At 44.2% G+C, this 13,015-nt stretch overlaps 1 protein-coding gene across 1 annotated transcript in view; it reads left to right on the forward strand.

Annotated features, from left to right (window-relative positions):
- zfhx4 (zinc finger homeobox 4) overlaps nucleotides 1–13,015 on the forward strand; it is a 79,396-nt gene that overhangs the window by 20,090 nt on the left and 46,291 nt on the right. The window contains exons 2-5 of the mRNA XM_026179368.2: nucleotides 403–2,938; nucleotides 3,312–3,524; nucleotides 3,867–4,161; nucleotides 5,813–6,354. Coding sequence (XP_026035153.1) covers nucleotides 449–2,938; nucleotides 3,312–3,524; nucleotides 3,867–4,161; nucleotides 5,813–6,354 — 3,540 coding nt within the window. The 5' untranslated portion in view covers nucleotides 403–448. The remainder of the gene's footprint in view (nucleotides 1–402; nucleotides 2,939–3,311; nucleotides 3,525–3,866; nucleotides 4,162–5,812; nucleotides 6,355–13,015) is intronic.

Raw genomic sequence — 13,015 nt, forward strand, 5'->3', positions numbered from 1 at the left:
GATCAGGTTATTTCTTTAAACTTTCCAGCTGCCAACTGCTGTGCAGCTGCTTTGTTCATAAATCCACTTAATATTGGATTTTTGGAGTGCCATTTGAACAGTATAGTATATATGGTTTGTACTAGACTGCCATATAGGAGGTGTTTTCATCAGTGGGACTTAAAGTTGTTCTTGGTTATTTTGTTGTAGAAAACTCAAAAGCTCTGAATTTTGTTAAAATGGGTTAATTTAAAAACCTTTAGAGAAATCCATCACATATTTAGCACTTGGTTTAAGTCATGTCTTAAATTGACTTTTAAAGGAGTTACCAGTGATTTGGAAATTGCCTATTAAGTCTACTGTTGAATAGTATTTGGTAAATCTCTGATGTTCTTTCTTGATTTCTGTCGTTCTCCAACTCAGGTCCCTGTTGGGCTGGATGAGATGAGATCCCTATGTAGTGGTCGTCATGGCAACTTGTGACTCTCCCCCTATGGTGTCATCACGGCAGCAGGAACATGGTGGCCAGAGGCTGGATGCGGCTGCTGAGGACAACTCCGTCATCGCCATGGAGACCAGTGTCGCCAACAGCACCAATGCCAACAACAACCAATCGTCACCTGCTGCCATTGGAGAGCCAGAGAATGGCCTTGGAGAATCCGTTGTGAGTCCGCTGAGGTCCACTACTACCCCCACCACTGTCAGTGCAACCACCGACCCTGTAACTGAGCAGAGTCGAAGAGAAAGCTTTACTACCGGTAACAAAGGGAGTGTTACCGGAACTTTACCAGGAGGAGGAGGAGGAGCAGCTTTGGGTTCGGACTGTTCTGCCCCTGCCACATCCCCCGTGGCACCGGCAAAGGAGATCCCCTGCAACGAATGTTCTAATTCCTTCTCCAGTTTACAAAAATACATGGAGCACCACTGCCCCAATGCCCGCCTGCCTACCACTGGAGGTCATGAGGAGGGTGAGGAGGTTGAAGGGATGATAGGGGACGAGAGCGAGGATGAAGGAGACCGTGAGGTGGGTGCTGCAGAAGTGGGGGAAATGAACAGCGAGATGGAGATGGAAGAGGATAGTGATGTGGAGAACCTGTGCGGCGAGATCATCTACCAGCCCGATGGCTCTGCCTTCATCCTGGAGGACTCCAAAGAGCAGCGTGGCAACCAGGGGGAGCTCTCTGGGGCTCTCCAATTCAGGGGCCTGCTGTCCCCCCAGACCTTCCCGAATACCCAGGTCAGCAGTGGTCAAAGTGGCCTGAGCCCAGGGGGGGAACGGTTGGAGCAGCCCGCTGCACCCATGTCCTTCTACCCCCAGATCATAAACACCTTCCACATTGCCTCACCCTTTGGGAGTAAATCCCTAGCGGCTGACCACCCCTCCTTCCCAAATACCTCAGCTGGAGGGCTGGCAGGCGCTGGTCCTGTGTTGCACAGTTTCCGTGTGTATGACCTCCGCCATAAGACCGACAAAGACTATCTAAAGGCGGATGGTGCAGCCAAAAACTCCTGTGTGTCCAAAGATGTCCCCAACAATGTGGACTTGTCCAAGTTTGAGGGCTGTGTGGCGGATGGGCGGCGGAAGCCTGTACTGATGTGTTTCCTGTGCAAGTTGTCTTTTGGCTACAGCCGTTCCTTCGTGACACATGCTGTCCATGACCACCGCATGACCCTGAATGAGCAGGAGCAGAAGCTGCTGAGCAACAAGCACATCTCTGCCATCATTCAGGGCATCGGCAAGGACAAAGAACCTCTTATAAGCTTTCTGGAACCAAAAAAAACCCCAAACTCTGTGCTACCCCACTTTCCCTCACCTGCCAACTTCCTAGGGCCAGACACGGGGCTCCGCGGCTTGTGGAATGCTTTCCACAGTAGTGGGGAGAATGCAGATTCCCTTCAGGCAGGTTTTGCCTTCCTAAAGGGCAGTGCCAGCAGCTCCTCTACTGACCAAACCCCCAGATCCCAAAGCATGCCAAAGGCTGAGACCAACCCAAACCTCGGGGGAGGGGCTGGTGCCCACAGAACCCCCAGCGGGAGTTCTGCTGCTGCTACCACTGGTGGCAGCCTGGAAGGGCGGAACTCTGATCGTGACCGCAAAGGCCACATTAGGGACACTTGCACTTTGCAACCCAATGGGCCAGATCTGAGCCAGTACCCGCCCATTAAGCGGGAGCCCGGTACGGTGGGAGGAGAAAGTCCAGAGCAGGATGAGGATGCTTATTCCAGTGGTGGTGGAGCGGATATGGAGGCAGAAGAGGAGGAGGAACAGGTCATGACGATGACAGGCCAGCGGGCCGACAGCACCAGTAGCAAAGATTTCCCTCTCTTAAACCAAAGTATTTCCCCCCTTTCCAACAGTGTGCTAAAGTTGAATAATGACAGTAAAGGCCCTGCATCCACTTCCCTTTCCTCCTTACCTGTTAGTGAGAAGCTGGAGATGGAGAAGAGCCGTTTGTCCACTGCCCTGGCAGCTGCCAGAGAGCGGGAGAGCAGCAGTGACTCAACCAATGAAGGCCTGGCAGGACGGGATGGCTTATCACCATCCTCAAACCCCCTTGACATGATGACGTTGCGCAGAGATGATGAGAGTCCTGGACCTCTGCATCAACACACAGGAAACCCAAGTACACCTGGAACTCCAGGGACTCCTGGAACCCCAGGCCCTGGTGAAGGGTCACCAGGTAGCGGAGTAGAGTGCCCCAAGTGTGACACGGTCTTGGGATCCTCACGATCTCTGGGAGGGCATATGACAATGATGCATTCAAGGAACTCCTGCAAGACGCTGAAGTGTCCCAAGTGTAACTGGCACTACAAGTACCAGCAGACACTGGACGCTCACATGAAGGAGAAACATCCAGAGTCAGGTGGATCGTGTGTGTACTGCCGCACAGGACAGGCTCACCCTCGTTTAGCCAGAGGAGAAAGCTATACCTGTGGATACAAGCCTTTCCGTTGTGAGGTCTGTCCATCTTATGTTTCATGTCTGTGGAGTTCCATTTCCCTCTTTTTTTTTAATTTTGTGAAATTGTCAAATAAGGAGCGTTTCGCTTATGGTTTGTTTTTGTTTTTTGCGTGGATTATAATATAATATTATATTTTATTTTTGATTTACCCAAAATTCCAAAAAGTTTGGAATTAAAAAGGGAAAAGAGGCAGTTGGATGTTATTTTCTCTTTTCTTCAACATACATTGTAGCTTTAAGGATACATTTTGAATTATAGTGCTGAACAACAAATCAAAAAACAACTATTATTTGTCATTGATGTATTTAATGTTTATCATACATCATTACTATTATTAATATTAATTCCCAATGTTTGTTTCTCTTATAGGTATGCAACTACTCAACCACCACCAAAGGCAACCTAAGCATCCACATGCAGTCAGACAAGCATCTAAACAACGTGCAAACACTCCAGAATGGTGGAAGTGAAGCACAGTACAACCACAACCATGCCAACCCTGTGCCCAGTGCAAGCCTTGGTGGAGGTTGTGGGGCACCCTCACCATCCAAGCCCAAACAGAAGCCCACTTGGCGCTGTGAGGTAATGAAACAAACAGAGCATCATTGTAGCGCCGTGGCAGCAACATACCAACTTCCTTGTTGCACTGCCCGCACAATGAGGCGGTTATTTCCCTATGCGTCACTGTGTCTATTATTTTTCTTGGCCACATCGTCTGACCTTCAAATTTAAAATGGAATTTCTTATACATTCTAGTCTTCATCACCATAACCATGGTAATAAAATGCTTTCATGTCCTGTTTTGTTGTTAGCTGTTGTTTTCATGAAATTCTAAGTGGGAAAAAAGTGCTTTGCTGATAACAATCACGCTGGCAGAGTTAGACTTCCTAATACACTTATATTGTTCCACTTTTCTTCTAACAGGTTTGCGACTACGAGACCAATGTGGCACGAAACTTGCGAATCCACATGACCAGCGAGAAGCACATGCACAACATGATGCTGCTGCAGCAGAACATGAAGCAGATTCAACACAGCCTCCATCTGGGCCTGGCTCCAGCTGAGGCAGAGCTTTACCAGTACTACCTGGCTCAAAACATGGGCCTTGCGGGTGTAAAACTGGAGAACCCAGCCAGCAGCAGTGGCCCAGACGCTCAGATGATGATCAACCCCTTTCAGCTAGATCCTGCAACCGCTGCCGCTCTCGGATCTGGTCTAGGTGAGTGGTACTAAATTTGAAACAAAGCAAAACAAAAAAAAGAGATGGGAAATGGCAGGGAAAAGGATATTTCTGCTTATGATGTGAGAAAGTTCCTGTTTTGAATTTTTGGCCTCAAGCTTATTCTTTCAGTTCACTTCTGCTCATTTATCACTGGGCCAGTTATTCTGTTTTATCTCATATATCTGATGCTATCTAGGTTTTTTTTTTTTATCTCTCTGCATTTTCTTCTTTCTGTTGATTTTTTTTATTTATCTTTTTTACACCTTCTCACCTTCCTTTTTTCTGCTCCCATCTTTAGCCTTGGCCCCATTCCCTTGCCCCCCTTTTCTTTCTCTTTGGCTCTTATCTCTGCTCTCATATTGTCCCTCTGTCATTGTCTCCTTTCTTTGACCGCTCTCACTGATTAAAAAATGATTATGAGATGCCACATGAGAATTATTCTTAATCTTTCATTTGTAATTTTCTTAAGTCAGCTTAATCCCCCACCATACACACCCCACCCCACCTTTGCTCACCCTGGAGAGAACACACACATTAGCACACATGTACACAGACACACACTCGCACACAGTAGGAAGCGGATTCCCGTAGGAGTGAGAGAGATTTAACAATGACCCCGCAGTGTTGCACACCCACTCCCTCCTCTAGTGTGGAGGTCACAGCCCAGCTAGCAGATGTACTCTCAGTGAATTACAGTGATAACAGACAGCTCCCTATAGTGAGCACAGCTGTCCATTGCATACATAGATAGGTTTTTAATATATATATGTGTCTGTGTGTATAGATAGATACCCAGATAGACACTTATATGCACCTTCTAAATGACAAACAGTGTGATACTTTCACATTATCTTGTGTCCGTGTGCTTTTTTAATCCAGTGCACACCCACACATATCACACACATTTGGCCATCTGAATGAATTATGTAGAAAAGATTTAAATGATGTGTAATTGTTAATACCTCTATACACTTAAAAACACAGTATGAGCTTTGGTACCATACATAAAGGGACAATGAAGGGATCAAACGAAAGTGTTAATTACATTTGTATGAATGGCCTTTTTTAGGAAAAAAAAACTGTGTAAAGCATTGATCAGCTTTTCAAAAATCTGTGCGTATGTGAGAAAAGACTGGAGCCCTGCAGCCGTTGTCCCACCACAGCTGAGACCAGTAATTAAAGCTACCTGATGAGCGAGTTAGCAAGTTGAAAAGGATGATTGTAATTGATCCTGATTCAATCCTATTAAGGTTTTTTATAGACAAGACTTTGTAAGGAGCCCTAGTCCTCTGCAAGGCTTTATTTTATCAAATCCTTTTGTGTGAAAGAGGCCTGCAAAGACTCACTTCGCTTTCCACACTTAATTTCATTTAATACAAAAAAAAATCGTTTCCCCTTTTTTTGTACCTCTATCCTTTATCGCTCCATATGCATTCCAAGCTTTCATTTTTACTATAGCGTTGGCTTTTTGTCACATTACTTTGTTTTTAACATTCCTCTTGCTGTGCTTGCTGCCTGCCTCCTGTCTGACATGTTATCATTGTGTGCTTTCAAGTATTTAATCCTTTTTTGAGGTTTTACCTTTTACACTTCCATCTCAACTCCTTTCCAACAGTCTAACCTAGATTTTCTCTAATTTTATCCTTAGTGAATAATGACCTATCAGCAGAGTTGCGTCTTACAAGCGGTCAGCTGATGGCAGACGACCTGTCCCTGGTTTCCTCAGCTGGAATCGGGGGCATGTCCTCATCAGATCCCTCTCTGTCCTCCTTGTCGCCACCTATCAACGACCCCTCGCTGCGCCTCTACCAGTGCGCAGTATGCAACTGCTACTCCACAGACAGCCTGGAGGCTCTCAACGCCCACGTCAATGCCGAGCGCTCTTTGGCCGAAGAGGAGTGGCGCTGCGTGGTCGGCGATGTCTACCAGTGCAAGCTCTGCAGCTACAACACTCAGCTTAAGGCCAACTTTCAGCTGCACTGCAAGACAGACAAGCACATGCAGAAGCACCAGCTGGTGGCTCACATCAAAGAGGGTGGCAAGGCCAACCAGTGGAGATTAAAATGTGTGGCGATTGGCAACCCTGTGCACCTCAAGTGCAATGCCTGTGACTACTACAGCAATAGCGTGGATAAACTGAGGCTACATGCCACCAACCAGAGGCATGAATCTGCCATCCGCCTCTATAAGGTAAAAACACTATTTACCCACGCCGTGTCCTGCAAAAACCAGTTCGTTAATCTCAGCTCTTTGGCCCTGCTAAGATATAAGCAAACAAGCAGTAGAACAACACTGCCTATGAGTGAGGCTGAAAATGAATTTCTGAAGATAATTTATAAAGAAACAAAAAAACATATGGTTCTGTGTTTTTTGCAGGACACCGATGTTACATCTCATGACATGCAGCCTAATACAGACAATAGAATTCATGTTAATGCAGATCTAGCAAGGACACGCGATTCAGAGAGCACATACTTTATTTTTTGTTTATTTATTGTTTTTGGTTCAAAACAAATGACCCCACTCTCCTAAGCGTAGTGTGACACACATATAAAGTTCCCGTGAGAGTGGAATGACAAAGATGGAAAAGGTCAGTGCAAGAGTACCGAGGAAGATCCCATCTGATACGGGTATATTTCCTGTCTGTTATCAGCTGGCACTGTAGTTCCTTTTAATCCTTCACAAGTGAAGTACCAGCAGAGAAATATTTTTCCCCCTTCATTGTCAGGGCCTAATGACAGTGCCAACAATAGCAGCACTATTCATGTTACTCTTGATATTTGACTTTATGTGAAGCTCAATCAGACGCAGGAGAAACCTGACATTTTATGCAGTAATTATTTCGAGCCTGTTTTATATTTTGAAATATTATAAAATGATAGATTAACTATGAAATGTTAAATCTGACTTTAATTTATATAACTACAATAATTTTTATGATTATTTATAAAAGAAACACACCCTGTTGGTTACATCATCTTGCACCAGAACTGTAGCTTGTTTTGTTTATTTTACCTTTAATTATTCAGTTTTAATTTACCACAGCATTACCACACTAGTTTCCTGTCAGAGCTGTATTAATTGAGCTACTTAACTAATTAAAGTCTTCGCACTCAGAGCAATAAATAATAAAAAGTTAATCTAAGGAAATTCCAATATGCCCAATATTTGGCATCTTTCTGCCACTTTATGTATTTAAGTAGATTTAATTTGTTAGACTTCTCCTTCGTTTTAATAGGATGCTATTACATTTCCAAGGCCTTGACCTACAGGCCTGGATCAAGTGCATTACATTAATGAGGATTTCTTTATTACTGTATTCAACATTTGGCAGTGGGAGGTGTTTGAGCGTGTTGTTTCTTAAACGTGGAGGCAACAGGGGTTAGAACGTGTAGAAAATAAGATCCTATTGACAGAAATATATTTTTATTTTTACAGGGATAAACCCATATTTGTAGAATAATAATAAGTACAATAATAAAAGGACAGTTCTGTCCTCTCATTTTCAAACTAGAGCTGGTTTTTTTGTATTTTTAAGCAACAATAAAAATCCAACTGCATTTTGCCAACAATGAAAACACGAAACTCAGAAAAGACGTAATGTGCGATAAAGTTTTTATGATTTGAATCTGCAAAATTGTGTTTATGAAGCAGCCTCACTTTACAGACTTCAGTCATCATCATTTATTGTGCATGCGTTGTGTATGTGTGTGTGCACTGTGTCGCATAGTAATCTTAAAGGAATTACATTTATTTGAAAATCTGCAACTGATTCTTCCTTACACTTTCATGCCTAAACTGGATTAATCACATTGGCATTCTTGGGGTTATTTAAAACAGTCTTCACTTCAACAGGATGTACACATTGTCACAGGATTGTCCAGCAGCCTGGAAAAAAAGGGGGCTGGACTTGGCATGGGATGAGTTGGAGATGTCTCTACTCAAGGAACATTTTTAAATTATGAGCAAATGCTGCTTGCACATTGGCCCACATTAGCCAAGGTCCTAACCTATAAGATCAGCTTGATTAGATGACTCAAATCAAGTCTCTTTACTGTCATAGGAAAACTTTACCCTGTGTGTGTGTGTGTGTGGGTGTGTGTGTGCCTTTGCGAACATGTGCTTGAAAGTGCTGAGCAACTTTTGCCTGCTCTTTCAGTTGATTTAAAATGAGGCAACAGCCAGTTAGGTTACCAAGGCTACACTAAACACTGGCAGCCATTTAATCAAGCAAAAAGCTATTTATAACAGTTGTGATTAAATGTACAAAACCCAAGAAACAGAATAAGCTTCACAGAAACGGAACCAAGGGGTGCGCCTGAACATATTCCTGCTTTTGTTCATATTTTTGCTTTCCAAGAAACATTACGTTATGCAGCGGAGCATCTTTTTAGGCACGCAGAAGCACAAGATCAGCCAAGGCAAGAGAGGGTCATCCAGTGCCCCCTCAGTGCACCCATGTACCCCTGCATCCCATCTAACCACCCACCTACCCCCAAAGGGCCTCCACAAATCTGTTCCACAGATGACGCTTTTAATGCCTTTGGCAGAAATTCCTCTATTTTACCCTTGGACATGTGGTGGTAAAGCCAAGCGTGAGGGAGAGAGAAAGTACAGACAGAGCAGAGAGCGGTGCAGAGGGAAAAAAAAATCATTTCTTTATTTGACCAGAAAAACACCTCTCCTTTTATGTATTGGCAGAGGTGAAAAGCACATGGGGATAGAGGTAGCTTGGCCGGGCGCATAAAAGATCCGAGTGTTGACGACTTTACCATCTGGATTTTTTTGGAAACACAGAATATCTTTATGGCATGGGAAACCATTTGAAGATACAAACAAAAAGCATATTCAGGAGATTTTATGGCTGCTTTGTCGCAGCAATGGAGTACTTCTGAGGGGAACTGAGAGTTTGAAAGGGTTTTTTTTTCCAGACTTTCAAACAGCAAGAGGGAAATTACATTAGCAGCACATGGACATCAAGTCATCTGGTGTCCAGGGCACAGCAGGTGGTGCAGGAAGTTACAGGCCTTACATGGAATAACTGAGGAGTACACCTCATCCCCTTTAGAGGGGAAATATAGGGAAAGTGATCAGGGCTGGTTGGTACCACTCAGGTTGTTTTTTTTCTACACAGTATCTCCTAATATAGAATTTAGCTGATGTGAGTATGGAACCTCGCTTCGCAGGTATTATCACAGCTGTCCAGTGCAAACCTTTATCCCCCTACAAATAATGTAAACAACAAAATAGAAGATGTTTTAAAATAGCATTTGTATGCTGGCAGCCTGTGAGGTAAGTTCTGCACTAAATGGTGTTGTAGCATAGCGTGTCCTTTGCTGGAAGCACTTGTGTTTGGCTTACCACTGAATATGATGATATATGGCTGATTTTTAATAACAAACACTGGGCTTAATAAACATGGAGACGGGGGTAAATCTGTCAGTGCCATTCACAAGTGCTGCCTGGCTAAGTAGGGGGTTTAGTTTGTAGTCCGTGTGTGTGTGTGTGTGTGTGTGTGTGTGTGTGTGTGTGTGTGTGTGTGTGTGCGTGTGCGTGTGCGTGTCGTCTTTGAGGTTGAGATCTGGGCTTGCCCCTGGGTCATTAGGAGTTGAGAATGTTCATGGTCAATGTGGCATGGTCAAGGACCACACACACACACACACACACACACACACACACACACACACACACACACACACACACACACACACACACACACACACACACACACACACACTTTGTGTGTCTTGCAAGCCATGGCACCTGTTTCTCAGATGGTTGTCTGAGTAAATCTTAACTGTCCTCAACCGCTGTCAGTCTATCCAACTTTCCGTCATAATTCAAGCGGAAATGGACCTCCGGGGTCCACTGCACTTTTCCATATCTCTGTTTTCCTTTTCATTATTTTCCCCCTTCCTTTACTTCCCTCGCCATCTCCTTTGAACTCAGAATTTCCAGGTCATAAAACGTTTTTTTTTGTTTTTTGTTTTACTTTTTATGATGGCGACCGGAAGAGAAAGGATATTCAGATTTAGTAGTCGGTTGTTAGTGTGACAAATAGAGGAAAAGAAAAATAATAGAAAGCATCTTTCTTTAAACATCTGTCTCTCCTTCTCGCTCAAACACTCGTTCACAAACTCGGTCTTACCAGCCCTTTTTTTGTTTTGTCTCTGACTCTTTTTTTTTCTCTCTTTTTCTATCTCTCCCCTGGGGAGCAGCAGATAGGCCATCTCATTACCCATGATCCTCTTGGCAACACCATGGCTGGGAATCAGGGGGTGGGGGGAATTAAACAAGGGCTGTAATGGGAGGAGGGTGAGTAGGGAGTAAGAAGATGAGGAAAGGAGACTGTGGTTTGTAGATGCATCCAAACGCCTCCCTTTTCTCATTTTCATCATCTTCTTTGTAGCTCTCCCTCCCTCTCTCTGCCCCCTTTTTTTCTTTCTCTCTCTCTTGCTTTTTCTATCAACTGAGGGACCTTTTTTCAGTCTTTTATCTCCACCACCCCCACCCCCTCCTCACATTTAATTTTCTTCCATCTCTCTCTGATGGAGGTAGCTGCGCTTGCGTGATATTGTGATCTGTGATATTAAGTCTACCACTGTGCCTTGGCTATTAGCAAGGGTCAACCCTGCCCACTCTCATTTGAAAATCAAATGGCCCTATATATATGCAGCCCAAATTATTGGACTGTCATTTGGACTTGTGTGATGGGGAAATGGACAGGAGATTGACTCCCATAGATTTGCATAAAAAGTCATTGTGCTGGTACCCGGAATAGAAAAGAGACTGGATCTATTTCAAATGCATGGCACCGTTTATGACACACACACACACACACACGCGCACACTCTTAAATTCATATGTCCATAAAGAGGTATAGCGTTACATACATTCATAGAGACGCACTCGTTCACAATTGTAGTCATCAAGTTACCATTCCCACTTGAGCCCGTGTACGCTTGTTCCAGACACAGGCTCTTGATCACAGCGTCCTTGTCTCAGACTCGCAGACAGACTTAAAGAGTTGCTGTTCTCTTCAAAAAGGAATGTTCTCAGCCACTTCACGCTAGATGCTACTTGACTGCTAGATATAGATTTTCATATTCTGTCATGGAGACAGATGATGCCAACAAGAGTTCAGCACCTGAGCAGATAAATTAATTCACCTCTGTGTGGGGTTTTTTTGTCTTGTTTGGTTGTTGTTTTTTGCCAGAAAGGTTGTCCGTGCCTCTTTCTTTTTCTTTTTTCCTGATGCCAGTTAGTAGATTATTCAAATCATCTCCTCTTTCACCTGCATGGAGATTACAATAGAAATCTTTCAGAGGTCCGGGGGTGGTGAAGTGGGTGGGGGAGGGAGGATGGAGGGTAGCGGCTAATTAAAGCATAAAAGCAGGTGTGTGTGCACGGGTGTGTTTGTGTGTGTGAACTCTGTAGCTGTAGCTTTCTGTTTGACGGAGAGGTTTGAATGGACAGGCTTCCCCACCCTCCTCCCTTCTGCCAAATAATCCTCATAGATATTAATAAGAGTTTCGCCCCTTCTCCCTCCAACGCCTTTACCAGATGGTCGGCAGAACACGAGTGTTTATACACACATCTGTGGGTGTGGGTGCGTAATGTCCAGCTTTGGTCCAGCTCTTGACTGACACTCATATGTAATGTTTAATTTCCCCTCTTAAATTACCTCAAATTCTTGACTTTTTGATGAGTTTGTTGACTAGGTGTGTTCATGTGTGTGTGTTTCTTTTTTCTGTGTGTGACACAGAAAAACAGACTGAGCTGGTTTTCTCATATTAATAGCTAGATGTGATCCCTTTCATAATCATTCGCACCCCTCTGAGGTGTGGGTCATTTGGGCCGCGTCCATGTGCAGGGGACTGTGAAGCAGATCGAGGCTGACAGGTATGGGAACGATAGCAGGGGGGGGGGGGGATTGTGAAGTGTGCAGAAGGAGTGGGGGGGGGGTCAGTGTCTTCCAGACCACCAGAAGGAAGGGAGCATTGCTGGGATGTGGGAACAAAGGAGTTACCAGAAGTTTCTTTTCCTTTTTGTCTTTTTCCCCTCGTCTTAACATTCCCACCCTCACTATATCCCAACAGACGCTCAGATACACACTTCCCTCCTCCCGTTTTCCATCCACATGCCCCCTACTCACACACTTGTCTTCCTCTAACCTTTTTTTTTTAAATATCCCAAACTCCGCCCTATCCTCGCCTTTCTCTTGGGTCTTGATCATCCTGTTAGGACAAAGACACAAGCTTGTTTAGGGAAAAAAAAAGAAAGAAGAAGAAGAAAAACAACTGAAAACAAAGTAATAATCAAAGAAGGCACATGAGCTCAAACATGATCTCTCGGGGGCGTGTTGTCTCCACTTTTGATGCATTGATTTGATCAGAGCAGCCTCAGACAGATCACATGGCAGAGAGATCAGATAAATACTTTTTGTGTAAGTTCATTAGCTTTACTTTTGAAATCACCTGACATTAAAAATGTGCGCTTAATTTGCAAGAAAGCTGACAGGAAAAATCGTAGCCTCTTTTTTTTTGTAGCTCCGTTCTTGAAATAGTCTAAAACGTTACATCAGCTTAAAAATGGTATTTAGGCAGCCGTGCTTCTTCCCTCTCATGAAGCTATCAGGATATTGATATGGACAAAGTTGAACTGAAATACTCCTCAACGCCCTTCAAATCAATAATCGATCGATTGGAGGTAATTGTGCTACTCCCTTGGAACGGTCCCAAGTCACCCTCTCTCTCTCTCTCTTTTGCCGTCTCTCTCCTTCTCACACTCTTTGTGTCATTATCAGCATGTGGACCCGTATTCGGTATTTCAGCATTCCAGCTGTAATTGA

This window comes from Astatotilapia calliptera, chromosome 9 (assembly GCF_964374335.1).
Source record: "Astatotilapia calliptera chromosome 9, fAstCal68.1, whole genome shotgun sequence".
Lineage (NCBI taxonomy): Eukaryota > Metazoa > Chordata > Actinopteri > Cichliformes > Cichlidae > Astatotilapia > Astatotilapia calliptera.